This window comes from Schistocerca piceifrons, chromosome 4 (assembly GCF_021461385.2).
Source record: "Schistocerca piceifrons isolate TAMUIC-IGC-003096 chromosome 4, iqSchPice1.1, whole genome shotgun sequence".
Classification (NCBI taxonomy): Eukaryota; Metazoa; Arthropoda; class Insecta; order Orthoptera; family Acrididae; genus Schistocerca; species Schistocerca piceifrons.
The window spans coordinates 361,410,209-361,426,023 of NC_060141.1; the positions used below are offsets into that span (position 1 = coordinate 361,410,209).

A 15,815-nucleotide genomic window follows, 5' to 3' on the forward strand; every position below is an offset into this window, starting at 1 on the left:
AGAATACCGTTCCACACTTCGAATAGCGTACAAGGAAATTTTTAAATAATTTCACTGGGTACTGATCTTGAGATCCCGAAGTTACGGTCGGATATGCGTAGAAATTCTGTATCTTCGAATAAATTTTTGGGCAATTCAAATAGTGCAAAATGCTTAGTAAATCTATCAAAAATGCTAGATCACTTTTTACTTCCGGCTTGCAGTATATGGAATTTGTTACAGAATAGGCTAATTTCGTTAGTGTATTTTACTAAGCAATAGGAAAAAGAATTCAAAAGCATAGCTAGATATATCAGCTGCAACTTTATTTCTCTTCAGTAGCTATGAGATTGTAAGGCATAGGGGTTTGAAAATCACATTGCCTAATTAGATACATGCCCTACTCAAAGTGGTATGAATTTTTCCTTCCTCCAGTTGGTGAGGAAATTACAATTCAACGTGGTTTCCGAATCACAGTGCTATTTATTATTTTTTCACGTAGCCATAACTTTTAGAAATTAGATTAGTACTGTATCATATTCTGGGTCAACTGCGCGCATTCGCAAAGAAAATTCTCAGTCCAGTAAAGGATAATCAGAATGATCTGTGGGGTCAGTTCGTTAACCATTTGTGGGACGTTGTTCAAGCGTCTTGCTCTTCTAATTCTGGTATTTCTATTTACTGAACCATGGCTGTCCGCCGACATTTATCCAGAGAGGTATTAATGAGTGATGGTGGGGAGGAGGACTCTAAAACTGCCATTTTACATAGCAATTCTAAAGCCATAATACTATGTTACTACGATCAGCCATGTAATGTTACAATTGGCTAAACGAGATGTTTAGCGGGATCACTGGAAATCGTTTCTAGAAATGTATGAGAATTCCGTAATGAATAAAAATGATGTAGGCCTACGCCAAATCACAGATGGGGGAAGTGGGACGGACGGGTGCTCCCACTTGCGCAGGTTTATGCATGGCACTTATTCAAAGGGAACTGCAATCATCACTCGAATACTCGACACGAAAACTGGGATAATACTTCCATCAGTAAAACAGAGTGAGACTGCCTTGTACAACATATTCCGTTTATTCTATAAAAGAATTACAGTAACCAAAATTCGTTCATAGTATTGTGTTATTCATATGCAAGTGCGAGATCTATTCAAACAAATCTGGAACCGTGCCCACAATTTTTTTCTACGCCTACCTTTTACTTATTGTGTTTGGTTTCTTCGTAATACTCTCCTCCACAACTGATACACCACTCCCAATGCCGTTTCCACTCCGGAAGAAGTCTTTGGCGTTTCCACTTCCGGAAGCAGTCATGGCACGCCTCTTGCTGGATGGCGCGAAGCTCCGTCCTTCGAGTTTTCCTTTACCTCGTCTATCGTTGCAAATCTTCGTCCTTTCAACGGGGTTTTCAACTTAGGAAATAAAAAATCTGGAGAGTAAGGAGAAAAAGGCAGCACAGTGATTTTGTTTTCTGTGCAATAGTACCGCACCAACGGGGAAGAAAGTGCGGGTACGTTATTGTGATACAAAAGCCATGAACTGTCTCGCCAGATTTCAGGTCGTTTCTTTCTCGCATTTTCTTGGAGGCGTCGCAAAACGTCTCAATAGATCCATCAATTAACAATTGCCCCCTGTGGCACGAATTCATGATGAGCTAATCCTCCAAAGTCAAAGGAAACTATCAGCATGGCTTTGACATTTGACCTGACCTGACGAGCCTTTTTTGGTCTTGGAGAACCTTTTCCGACCCATTGTGGAGACTGAACCTTGATCTCAACACCATAACCGTAGATTCACGTCTCATCACCAACTACGATTCTCTTAAAGAACATCTGGTTCTCATTTGCGTGATCCAAAAGTTCTTCACAGATTGCGAGGCGAACATATTTCTGATCTTGACTCATGACCCATGGGACGAACTTGGCGGCAACGCGATGCATTCCAAGCTGCTGTGTTAGGATTTCATGACTGAAATGTTACATTCTACTGCAGTCTCTCTTCGATTTCTACGCACAATTTCGTTGACGTTCTTGACATTGAGCGTCGTCGGTAGACGTCGAAAGGCGTCCTGAACGTGGGCCATCTACAATTTCCGCCCGACCATTTTTAAACCGTGTGGCCATTCGTAACACCGAGAGAAAGCACTCATCACCGTAGGCTTCTGCATCATTTACTGTGTCTATAGTAAAGGTTTTCTTGAGTTTCATGCAAAATGCAATGCAGACGCGTTTCTGCTCTAACCCTGCCATCTCGAAATTCGCAAACTGTGCGACACAGCGTTCTACTCAATACAGTACTGAACAATAACTGAAAGACATGCAATAATGAAACTTCCGGCAGTTACACATTAAACAGAATTGTGGGCAGGGACCTCAACCGCATTTCGCTCCAGCGCACCATTGGCATGAAATTACGAATGTTCCGGAATTTTTTGAACAGACCTCGTATTACGCAAATCTTTTCTTCTCTTGTAGTTTTTATTTCAAACTATTTCTCATCATTACGTGAGTTATGTACAGACTCGTTTCATGACCAAGTACCATGGGCTCAGATGGCCCATGGAATCTAAGAACAAATGAGTAAATAAATAAGTCTAGATATTTTCTCGCTTGTGGAAGCATTTGATTACGTTTTCTAAAAGAGGAGTCGAAGCTGAGACCTGTAGCGGATGCGATCGGACGTGCTCTTCCGTACTGCGTCACGTGCACTAAAATATCAGTGTCTAAAATTGTTGTCATTCCACTGCTTAGTTATTACTGTTACTGATCATCTATCCAAGTCTGTTACAGTCTAGCATTGATTTCGTGGCAGTTAAGTTGCGTCAAATGGGATTGAATACGGAAAAGAGTACCAAGGTCTTCCAAAAACGGCTCACTGCTCGTAACAAACACTCACTCTTGAACACCCAAAGGTCAAGAACGTAGCAGTGATCAAGAGCATACTAAGACTTAAACCCTAAAGGACAGGAATGCGGCGGTGTCATAGTTCCAGTTCCCTCCCACGCAGCCCCATTTCCGCCCTTGAAACCGCTGCATACCCGTATGACAGTACACTAGACTCTCGCTAATCCGGCCATTCCTGGCACAAATGGATGCAGGATTAGCGGAAGTACCAGATTATTGAATGTCTGAAATTTATTTTATTCATTTATTTTGTTTTTTATTTATTTTGAAAACATAGGGGATATAGTGTACTCTACTTTATTAAACCGAAGGATACAATTTTAAAACATAGAGGACTATACAGTCATATCGCTCACTATAAAACTAATTTTTAACTGTCGCAATGATGATCCGCGATGGTGACATGTTTTATCACGCAACCGCTTACAAGATTACATCAGTACTGCATGTATCTGCTTGTTGCATAATGTTCTCCAGGACGACCTCGGGAGCTTCAGCACCAGCAGTGTGAGAACTCCATCTCTTAAAGTTTGGTCTGTATCACAGTTTTCCTCATTCATAACATCTTCATCATCAATTTCTTCTCCTCCTGGAAGGTTGTGGAACATGTCAATGCACAAAGTAGTTGATAATTCCGTATTGACTGGCTCATCGCTGCCACTACTGGATCCAATTCGGCATCAATGGATAGCCATAATTTTCTCCAGCTCTTCATTGTGGTAGCGCTCTCCACTTTATCCCATGCTTCGGCTGCTTGGAAAACGTCACATACGTTAATTGCTTTCCACGCCTTCAGCATAGTCTCGATAGAGACGTTTTCCCCTTCGTTCAGCAAGGAGACGAGAAGTGAATGTCGATAAAGACGTTTAATTGATTCCACAATTCCCTGTTCCATAGGCTGAATTAGGGCTGTCACAATGGGTGGGAGAAAGAGTGCTTGTACATGTATACCATCGCACTTGAGAGAAACATCTGAAGGATGACTGGGAGAGATGTCAATTATAAGGATAGCTTTCAGTGGAAACTTTTTTTTCTTTAGCTCTTTTCTCACTGCTGGTACAAACGTTTCATGGAACCACCGAGAGACTATTTGTCTGTCCATCCACGCTTTCTTCTGAGCGCAATACTGCACTGAGTATTTATGTCAGTATGTTGAAAACAACGTGGATGTTGGGATTTTCCAGTCACCATAAGAGGTAGTTTATGACTCCCATTTGCATTACAACACGCCATTAATGTTACGCGCCGTTTCTGTTGCCTGTAACCATGAGCTTCATTCTCGTCCTTGGAAGCTAATGTTTTTGAAGGAAGCATCTTGTAAAAAAAGTCCCGTTCCGTCAGCATTATACAAGGCATCAGCAGTTAAATCTTCTTCCTCTATTATCTTCCGTACTTTGTTTAGAAATTCAGCATCCTTATCGTTAGCTGAGCCCCCGACGATCTGCCGCATGCCAAGTCGTTTTGGCCTTTACTGTATTGTTGCATGAACCATCTATAAACAGCTACATCCAGTTCTACTTTCTAACCCTTTCGTATAACCCTCCGTTTTCCCCAACTCACTCTCCATTTGTGTTGAGTACTATCGAATAACATCTTCTATTTTTTTTTTTTTTTGATGTCATAAATAGTTGCTCGTCCAACATTGAACTCAGCAGCAATGGCTTTCTGCGAAGAACCTCGATTTAACTTATCTAAAATTTCGAGTTTCTGCTTGAGGTCTAGCGTAACGTGTTTCCTTTTAGAAGACATGTTTCCTAACTGTAAATAAAGCTACAATTTCAAATACAGTATATAAAGCATTGTGTAACTAAGTATTGTTGCACACGATAATTCATTGTGCACGTGTTTTTGGATGTGCGTCGGATTACTGAGAGGCAGGACTACTGAGGGCCGGATTATCCGAGAGTCTAGTCACTAGTGTAATTCCACAGTATAACTACCGTCGTGAGCGTTCCCTCATTAATACGATACAGTTTCTCACACTTCTCTATACAAATCAGCGAAAAGCTGGCACCATTCATAACAAAAGCCATAAATTTGTGTAAAGTTAACCATACTTTCTTATTAGTTCGGTATTTGTGATACATACTTCACTTCGAGAAAAAGGTGTCTGTGGATAAAATAAGTTGCTACGTCATTTTGTTCCTCATGCAACGCTGTATATTATAACAGTATAATTGTAGATGACGCCAGTAAATTGGAAACTATTACCGATACGTGAACAACGAGAACTTGCTAGGTTCAGAGTTTAAATATAACATCCAAACCTAAAAATAATGCAGTAGCTGAAACTGTTCAAATAAATTAACTGTACCGTTAATGTACCCCTGCTTTGTACTGTTTCAATATACTGATTTAATAAGAGTGTTTTGAATTTCGCTTAATGGTTCTGCCCTATTAAATGACGACAAAATATTTTCTACGTATCCTAACTGCATCGCGTTGATTTCAACAATTTGACTTAATTTCGACCAAGAATTCCGAGCGCATTAAAAGTGTGGCATACAGCAATGGGTGAATTAATTTACGACACCTAAAAGCAACTATTTTCTTATCCCTGGAGTGTTTGAATTTTTTTTCAAATTTCGTGAGAGTAAATTAATTTAAATGTGTGACAGATGACTTACGTATACCGTTGCAATGAATGGAACACATCTCTTGCTCCGAAATCTTCGTAGCTGACAGTAAAAACCCTTCTGGAGTAATTTTATCCGAAAAACTCACAACGACAACTGAAATTCAAACTCTTCCAAAGTTCAGGAAGCGACATTAATATTAGTGGAACAGATGATAAACTTCTCTGGATGTGCTGTAACAGATGAAAATGGGATGTTCCAAGGTAGGACTTCTATTCCAAAGAAATGTCTTTCTCGTCGTGTCAGTTGATCGTAGAATTACGAGATACCGTCACCTAGTTCGCGACATAAAAACAACAACTTATTTTGTTTCTAGATAGAAAATACGAGATTCAGATTGCTGAATCGTACGCTGTCGCTATCGATAATGTTATGACAGGTTTGATATACGTTGAACCTAATTGTTGCAGCAGCCGCAAACACCTGTTCTTTGTTGAATTGTCTTCGAAGCATCTGGAGTCGAGTGACAGTACGAGCGTGCATTTGTGTGCGAATTTGTTTTTCACTCTTCTGTTTCTTTATAAAACTGTGCCTTGGATTCCGTTCCGTCTGTTACTGTGCTTGAGAGAACTGCAATCAAGTATCTGTTTTCATTCTCACACTCATAATCAGTACCTCGTTTCAGGAGTTACATTTGCTGATTTTATCAGTGCTTCCTCAAAAATATACTACCATAGTGTCAATTGCAGCTAATTCCCGTGGGCAATTATCCATCGATTGAAGGTAATTGTTAAATTGAAGTGACACATAACTATTGCAAACAGTTGGGAAATAAGTGACAGATAAGTATTGCAAACAGTTGGGAAATGTATCTGTTCTATGTTTAAGGAAAAATCATCATTTGATGCATAATCTCTAATTGATCTGGTCCTCTTGTTTCATATTTCTATATGGTATCTCTCACAAGACTGACCACATAGTGTACACTAGCAAAGGTTTGACGGTTCGTGGTATGTTGTATTTGCACAAATTTCATGGTGGAATCCGTGTACTGCGAGTCTTGTAAGTACGTGTCTCATCTCAAAATTTGCTGCTGTCCAAGGGCGGTCGATCATGGCCCCGGATCCATAGAATTCCGTTGGTACTTCCTCTCTTTTCTTGAGTAGTGATCTTAGTAGGTTCTCCGATGCTGATGTGTTGGGAAGTAAGAACATTGTCCTTAAATCCTCGATGAGGAAAGATTCTCGGGCGAGAAGGTAGACTAATCTTGATCTTGTGGTTTTTGCTACCCCTAATGCTCTTTTGATATAGGTTGCTTTTACTCTTTCCAATGTTTCTAAGTTCTTTCCATTTAGGTGTATCCATATGATTTCTATCCCATAAGCCAGTATCGGTATTATTTTTGATTTGAAGAGTGCCATAGCTGTGTCTAGATTTAGTGTTCTGATGGAACTTATTTCGTTTATCGGTCTGATGGCCTGTGTCGCTTTCTCTGTTGTGTGTTTAGTGAAGCACTTTGCGGACGGCTGGAGTGTTATCCCTAGATATTTGTAATCTTTTGTGATTGATATTTGCTTTCCTTGTAGTGCAATTCTTGTCGTTTTTGGGATTTGCCCGCCTGGTCTGAATACCATCATTTCCGTTTTGTCGGTGTTGATTACAAACTTGTGTTTTCTGCACCATTTTTCCACGTCTTCTATAGTCTCCTGTAGTTTCTGTAAGTTTTTTGAGCCTATCACGATGTCGTCCGCGTAGGCATAGCCTATGCTTCGACATCTTCGTCATGAGCGATTTCCATAATGTCCTTTGCTGCCAGAATGAACAGGAGCGGGCTTAGTGGGTCTCCTTGGAGTACTCCCTTTGTTTGCCTTATTGGTTCAGACAGGTCGAGGTTGTCCGAGATCCTTATCTCATTCCATTCATTTATGGAGTTTATAATCCTCGTCCAGACGCTGTCTCTTCCCAGGGTTTCATCGAGCATCCATTTTACTAATGATCGGTCGAAGAGGTCGAAGGCCTTTGTGAAGTCTATGAATACAGCATAATATTTTTGCTTCTTATCGATGGTTTCCCCTATGTTTTTTAAAAGCAGCTCCACTGCTGTGATAGTGGATCTTTTCTCCCTGAACCCGAATTGAGATTCTGGGAGGTGGTCTTCCAAAGTGTGTCTCATTCTTCCTGTGATTAGTTTTGTGAATACCTTAAAAGGGTTGTTTTCCAAGGCTGTTCCTCTGTATTTGTTTGTGTCCTTTGGATCGCCCCTCCATTTGTACATTACCCTTACTATTGATTTTCTCCACTGCCCTGGGATTTTTGCTGTTTCAATGCATTTGTTATAAAGTTTTGTCCAGGTTGGTGCTAGCAGATGGGCTATATCTTTAAGGTATTCGTTGTAAAGCATGTCCGGTCTCGCTGCTTTCTTCCTTTTTGTTGATTCAATGATGTTTCGGACCTCATTCGGAGTGAGTGGGGACCAGGTTGCCATCTCTTGCGGTGTGAGCTCTTGACTTGCTACCTGTGCTCCTTCTCTACCATCTTTGTTGAGAAAGTCTTTGAAATGTCTCGTCCATTCTTCCATGCTTATATAGTGTGACTGTGCCTGCTTTCGGGGGCGGATTGCAATGAATGGGTCTCTCTTGGCTTCTTCAGCTAGTCTTCTTCCCTCTTCTTCCCTGTGTGCCATTCTCTTCTCCCTCGTTAGTGTTTTGTAGGAACTTCTTTTCTCAGCATATGTTTGTAGTAGTGAGTGATTATCTATGTCCGTTTTTAGTCGGTGTAAAGCTTGGAGTACTTCTTTTCTTTGCTGATAACACTTGATCGAACCATGGTTTAGTTCTTCTCACTTTCCTGGGGGTAGTTGCTTGCTTTAAGAGTTTCTCCAGTTCAAGTGCTGCCTCCTCTACTTTTGAGTTGTCGATTAAGGACTCAATTTGTTCTATCTGGTCGTGGTATTCTTCCACTTTCCTTGGATCCAGTCTCCTTGAGAGCAGTCTCTTCTCTTGGTTCTCTCTTGCCTTCCAATCACTTTGTATGACTATGTTCATCGGGATGTGTATTCTTATAGGCGTGTGGTTTGCATTCCAAAGTGGGCTTATGTCCCCTTTTATGTTTCCTCTTATGAGGGCGATGTCAATAGCGGATGTTTCCCAGGATTTCAACACTTCACTTAATGGCGCGCCTGGCTTGGTGATTCCGCTTACTTAATGACAAACTGTTACGTACTGGTAATATCAGTGCAATGCCGTGATTTAAGGCACTCTGTTGTGATGACAGTAGTATGTAGCACCGCCAAAGTTGCTAAAATTTATGTAATTATTTTTAATAAACGTGTCAGAAAAACGCCACTAGAGGAGGTGCAAGCCGTGTAAGCGGAGAAATTAACATTTCACGTGTGTTTTATGTAACCTCGAGAAATGCGAAACTGCGCCAACGAAATAAGTTTCATCATTCAGACTGAACGTTCTACACAGGAGACCTGCAGTAAAGCGTTGAAGTCTCAGCTTGCCTGCTTAGTTAAAACATAAATAATGTTATACCGTAATTTGCAGTACGTTGCTTAAGTTATGCTGATTAATGTTCCTAACTAGTGCGTCACTTGCCTTAGGCCTTGCAGATAGTTTTACAAATTTTTGGTGCCGTTAAACGTGGCGCAAAATTGCCCTAAATCTACAGCGGAAAAGAGAAAAAATATATAGGCCCTAGGCTTATTTTAAAATTTTAACTTTCGCACATTAAGCAGCTACCTCAAAGACAGAAACCAATATATCCAAATGAATGTACCGTAACCAATCGACCAGGAATTGCTAATACTGTACAGTCATCTACCCAAATCACAGAACATGGAGTTCCCCAATGCTCAGAGTTGGGACCATTATTATTCTTACTTTATGTAAATGACCTCCCCTTAAATATACACAATAACAGAACCTTCCTATTTGCTGATGATACCACAATTATGATATCCGACTCAAATGAACATCTCCCAGAAGCAATAAACAGGAGCACAGCACAACTAAACTCATGGCTTAATTCAAACAGACTGCTCCTAAATATAAAGAAGACAGCTAGTATCACTTTCCACACAGTCCAAAATAAAAACCCACCAGTACCAAATATCTCATTGAGCGATGATTAAATCAACTATATAAAGGAAACCAAATTTTTGGGGGTTACCATTACTGACACAGTTACATGGAAAAGTCATATTGATATAACCTGCACCAAATTGCGTAAAGTATGTTTCATGATTAGAAAATGAGGAATATTGTTAATACCAGCACGCTCACACAATGTACTACGCTCTTTTCCACTCTGTATTAAGCTACAGAATTATCTTTTGGGGCCACAGTGCAGAAGCAGTGAGGCTGTTTAAACTCCAGAAATAAGCAGTTAGAATAATATTATTCAAACAGCAGAAAGAATCTTGTAAACCACTGTTCCAAAATATGAACATATTACCGCTCCCATGTCAGTACATACTGGACCTACTATGTTTCACCCAGAAAAATATTAGCAACTTAGATATAAGCTCAAACTGGCACCAACATGATGCAAGGTCAAAGAACTCTCTACAAGTAATTCCCCATTCAGCAAAACTATACAGTAAAGGTGTCAAATGCGTTGGAATAAAACTCTACAATCATATCCCAATAGCAGTGAAGAACCTTACACAAGTGAAGGATTTAAAGTAAAACTATAGTCACTCCTAATTAAACACACAGCATACAGGAATTCCTTGAAAACAACCTGCTATAAGGAACTGCTCAACAAAAACATCAGGTAATGGTTAAAAAACTATTGACCTTACATAACATAACTGAATGTAAGTTTTATTGGTATAAATGCTAAATTCTGGTACAGAATAAATATAAGACCTAAGTACATTACACATGTGATATAAACATGTAATCATTTTGTAGATTCATAGACATAATGGATACCAAACTATTGACCTTATGTAACATAACTGAATGTAAGTTTTATTGGTGTAAATGCTAAATTCTGGTACAGAATAAATAGGAGACCTAAGTACATTACACATGTGATATAAATATTTAATCATTTTATAGATTCATAGACATGTACCTCTTCTTATAAATGCCTGATATGTATCAAATGACCTGTCCTATATCATGATGTGCATTTCTGTACAATCTATGATTCAGAGGATCAAAACAAATAAATAAATAAATGAACGCTGCCTACGGGCTATCATGCTACCTTAACTGTTTATGGTGATCAGCTCAACTTTACTGTAACGCTTGAATCGGTACATTTTGACTGACATTCAGAAGTAAATTTTTGAACATAACGGGTTGACATTTCTTATCTGGTTTATAGGGTATCCTTTAATTTTTATTCTTTTCTCGTTATACGAAATATAATTTTCGTCATTCCAGATTTCATTATACCCTATATAGCAGACCTAGCATATTTTATTAGTTTTAAGAACCTTTTTCTGCCTCAGTGGCAGGGAAGTGTTTCTAAGTTAGCTAATGACTAACAATTTATTGTCATTCAAGACTTTATTTGTGTGTTGATCTCTAGTGTGAATATTTGCCACTACATAGGTATTAGCCATGATATACAGCTTGTGATGTCATTCATTAAATGTTACCACATTAAACTAGAAGTCAAAGATTTGCATTTTGTTTGGAACCATATTTTCAAAGTTAATTAATACTAATTTCACCTGTTGCATAATTGCCAGTGGTCAGCTACTGCTAATTTGCGCAGTAGCCCGGATAGCTGGGAACAAAAGATTTTTATTTTTTATTTATTTGTTTTTTAATATTACTTTGTTAGCGGGCATGCAAGTCAGATGAGGGAAATGGGATACTTCTTCCAATATGATCAAACCTAGTGAAGTTCTGTGGTGTTAAAATAAACATTTTTTTCATCCAATAAGGCCATTGGTAGCAAAACACAGTTGTATTCAAACCTATATTCTCGATAACTATTGTTTTATTTATTCTTGTTCCTTTGCTTTCTGAACACATCTGAAATTTCTAGGCCACATCATTTTCACAATCATGTCATTTAGCTAATAGTTTTCTTCTACCAACAACATGTAGGTGATAGTGGACCCCCCGCCCTAAATTTTAGTTGTGATAAGACTGATCTGTAGCATCCTCTGAGCTCTAGATTATGTTGAAACTGATCATTTGGCTATTTTTTGGCAAAGCCAATGGATCTGAATGCAAAATAAAGGTTGTGGCTACACACTGATATTTAGTATACCATAGTCAAATACCTATGTTTGTGCCATATTAAACATGCATCTACACTACATGATTAAAAAGTATCCAGACACCCCCTAAAACATATGTTTTTCATGTTAGATGCATTGTGCTGCCACCTACTGCCAGGTACTCCAGCGACCTCAGTAGTCATTAGACATTGGGTGCTCTGCGAAACTCACGTGGTCAGGTGATTGGGTGTCATTTGTGTCATAAATCTGTAAGTGAGATTTCCACACTCCTAATGATCTCTAGGTCCACTGTTTCTGATGTGATAGTGAAGTGTAAACGTGAAGGAACACATATAGCACAAAAGGCATACATGCCGTCCTTTGTCTGTTGAGTGGCAGAGACTGCCGACAGTTGAAGAGGGTCATAATGTGTAATAGGCAGACATCTATCCAGATCATCACAGAGGAATTCCAAACTGTATCAGGATCCACTGCAGGTACTATGACAGTTAGGTGGGAGGTGCCCATCAGCCACACATCACGCCGGTAAATGCCAAACGACGCCACACTTGGTATAAGGAGCATAAACATGGGACAACTGAACAGTGGAAAAATGTTTGTGGAGTGATGAATCATGGTACACAATGTGGTGATCCGATGCACTGTGTTTCACAGTAATCTCTGTCTTGGGCATTACCCTATCTCCCACATTTAAGCATTTCAAATCTCATCCGGTGCACTCTCCAACAATCAGTCTTTCCTTCTCGTCCCGTCTGGTAAGTCTCCCCTGACTCTGGGAGAAAACTCTCCTCGTTTGCTAAACCTCACCAGTCCTTTTCCTTCACCCCTCTTCCTTCCTCTCCAAATGCTTCTGCCAGAAGGAAGAACCACTGGCTGTGAAAGATTCCAAATTTAAATACTTTTAAATGTGTTTCTCCTGCCACTGCCTGGTAAGTATATATTTATCTCTCCAATTACATTACATCATTACTCTGCAATTCACAATTAAATGCCTGGCTGAAGGTTCATCAAACCACCTTCAAGCTATCTTTCTACCATTGTTCCACTCTTGAACAGTGAACGCGAATAGCAAACACTTAAATCTTTCTGTGTAAGCTCTAATTTCTAGTATTTTATTACAATGATTATTTCTCCCTATTTATGTGGACAACGACATGGTATTTCGGATTCTGAAGAGAAAGTTGGTGATTGAAATTTTGTGACAAGCTCTTGCTGCAATGGTACATGCCTTTGTTTTAATGATTACCACCCCAACTTGCATATCATATCAATGAAACTCTCACCTATTTCATGATAATGCAAAACTAGCCGTCTTTGGTCTTTTTCAATGTCCTTCTTTTATCTTATCTGGTGAGGATCCCGTACCATACAGCAGTACTCTAGCAGAGGACAGACAAGCTTAGTGCAGGCAGTCTCTCTGGTAGACCTACTGCATCTTCTGCCAATAAAATGCAGTCTTTGGTTTGCCTTCCCCACAACATTATTTGTACAATTGTTCCAATTTAAGTCATTTGTAACTGTTATCCCTTGGTATTTAGTTGAAATGACAGCATTTAGATTTGTGTGGTTTATCATGTAACAGAAATATAATGGAAAACTTTTCGTGCTCATATTGATGACCTGACACGTACACTTCTCCTTATTCACTGACTCTTGACACTTTTGCACATACAGATATTGTGTCTATGTCATTACAAAATTTAGTTTTGATCTTCCTGCTGACTTTACTAAAGAGTAAATGACATCATCATGTGCAAACAATCAAAGAGGACTGCTCAGATTCTCTCTGAAATCATTCATATATAGATTAGAAACAGCAGAGAGCCTATAACACTTCCGTGAGGAAGGCCAGATATCATTTCATCATTTCTGTTTTATTCTATGACTATCTATCAGTTGCTATAAATTATGTCCTTTCTGACAGGAAAGTCACATAACTGAGACAATACTCCATAGGCTTGCAATTTGTTTGGAAGTCCCTTGCGAAGAATGGTGTCAGAAACTTGTAGAAACAAGGAAATACCCTGTCAATAGCACTCATTCCTTCCTGTGTATACAGACTAGTTGTGTTTCACAAGAACAATATTTTCTGAATCATTATAAAAACTTAAACCACAAGGTAAATTAAGAACACCTGTATCATACAGTGAAAAAAAATTTCTCAGGAATATTTTGGTGCATATTATGTATAAAAATCACCCATAAATGTAAGGAAGTCAAAAATTAATTTGCATCTTCTTAGTACTTTATATTGAGAGGCATTCAGTGTGTTGTCTTTCTGGGCTGATCCTTTATTTTACTTAAGTGATATCTTGACTAAAATTTCAAAATGTAAAACCCACATTCAGTTGCTTGTCAGCTCTCTAGATTAGATTAGATTTACTTTCATTCCAATTGATCCGTAGTGAGGAGGTCTGCCAGGATGTAGAACATGTCAGAAAAACAACAATACATGACAAATATTTACAACTAAAACAAATAAGCTAATGTACCATTCCGCAGGTCCCAAGTGGGATGATCGTCATTTTTTAATGAACACTCTATGAAAGAGTCATTTTACAAATAGTAATGCACTGAATTTAAAAAAAAAAAAGTTTTTTATTTATTTATGAGGTAATAAACGTGTAGTACAACTACTATGATACTTATTTACAATGAACACATTACTGCACTGAAATGGTGCAGAAGCTAGATTGTACTCTCTATATACTCTCTCTATATACAGGTGACCTAACAAAAGAAGAAGATGTGCTGGAATGGCTTGTGCAAAATAAATCTACAGGTGATGAAGAAGATGTCATTGAGGATGTCACCTCCAAAACGCTGGAGACACTTATTTCTTCCATAGATAACCTGGTCGTCCTCTTCTGTAAGTGAAAAGTAAAATTCGTTGTTTCTGTGTAATTTATTTTCCTGATAAGAATAATGAATGCTTATTATACAATGAAGGCAATAGATAAGGGTGCTGCATGAACTTCAGCCAGTCTGCAAGGTATTGTTGGCAAAGCACAGTTAGGATGCAAAAGAGAAATTTTTTAGACTGCTACATTCATATTTGAGAATGAGATGTTAATGAAAGAAAACATTGTGAAAATAAGAGATATGGCTAACACTTTTAGGAAACATGCAACAGCATTCAGAAGCTCTCTCTAGAATGGAGAGGTAATTGAATGAACAAAAATCAAGGATAGCAAATGCCATATAAATTTTGCTATATGTCAAGGCAATATTTTATCTCATTTCCTGTTTATGTTGCATGAATTACTTCTGAAGAATCCTAAACAACAGTCACCATATTATCATGTATGCTGATAACATGTCTTGTGTATACGGATACACAGTTAGGTTCACTAGATACAGAGGTAGAAAACCTCATTTACAAAGCAAAATGTCACTTCAAGAAAGAAAATGTAAGAGTCAACTTAGCAATGAGAATTATGGCTGATGCTAACATCCTAAGAGCATAGCATGCTGAAGACTTTCTTTTTGATATTTGTATTTTCTCTCCATCTTAGTTGACAGTGTTCATTCCTAAAAACATTGTGTTTGCTACCAATCTATAGATTTATCATCTATGCTTAAAGTGAAAGAGTTGTTCCGGTTTTTATGCAGTGCATATAAGACATGTAGCACACAGATTGTTGTGTTTATTTCTAGAAAACAGTAGACAGAAGGTAGCACAGCCTTATGAGTCAAAAGTTCAGAATGGAATGAGACACAGCATTTTATTTTCAAGTGAGTTACCAGTAAAAAAACGTAGTTCCTCAGGGTTCAATCCTGGGCCCATCACTCTTTCTGAGTTATGTGTATGGCCTCATTGGACATGTAAGCCTAAAAAAATCTATACTATTTTCTAATACAGTACTACATTACTCTCTGCATCTAGCATAGAAAGTTTGCAGTTGACAGCAGAAAACCCTATTCCAATACATACAACACAAATTAAAGTTATGTCTCATCTTTAACTTATCGATCTGATCAACATTAAAACAAAAAATTATAGAAAATGTTAGTGCCAAGAAAGTTTTGGGACTGTGAATTCAGCAGGACTTGAAATGAAATACACACGTAACAAGTTGAAAAAAACATTGCACTTTGAAAAAAGAGCACTAAAGATAAGTCATGGCTTAAA

At 38.6% G+C, this 15,815-nt stretch overlaps 1 protein-coding gene across 1 annotated transcript in view; it reads left to right on the forward strand.

The window, feature by feature from the left end:
- LOC124794951 overlaps positions 1-15,815 on the forward strand; it is a 461,391-nt gene that overhangs the window by 157,620 nt on the left and 287,956 nt on the right. Inside the window, exon 6 of the mRNA XM_047258666.1 lies at positions 14,409-14,552. Within this exon, the coding sequence (XP_047114622.1) occupies positions 14,409-14,552 (144 nt within the window). The remainder of the gene's footprint in view (positions 1-14,408; positions 14,553-15,815) is intronic.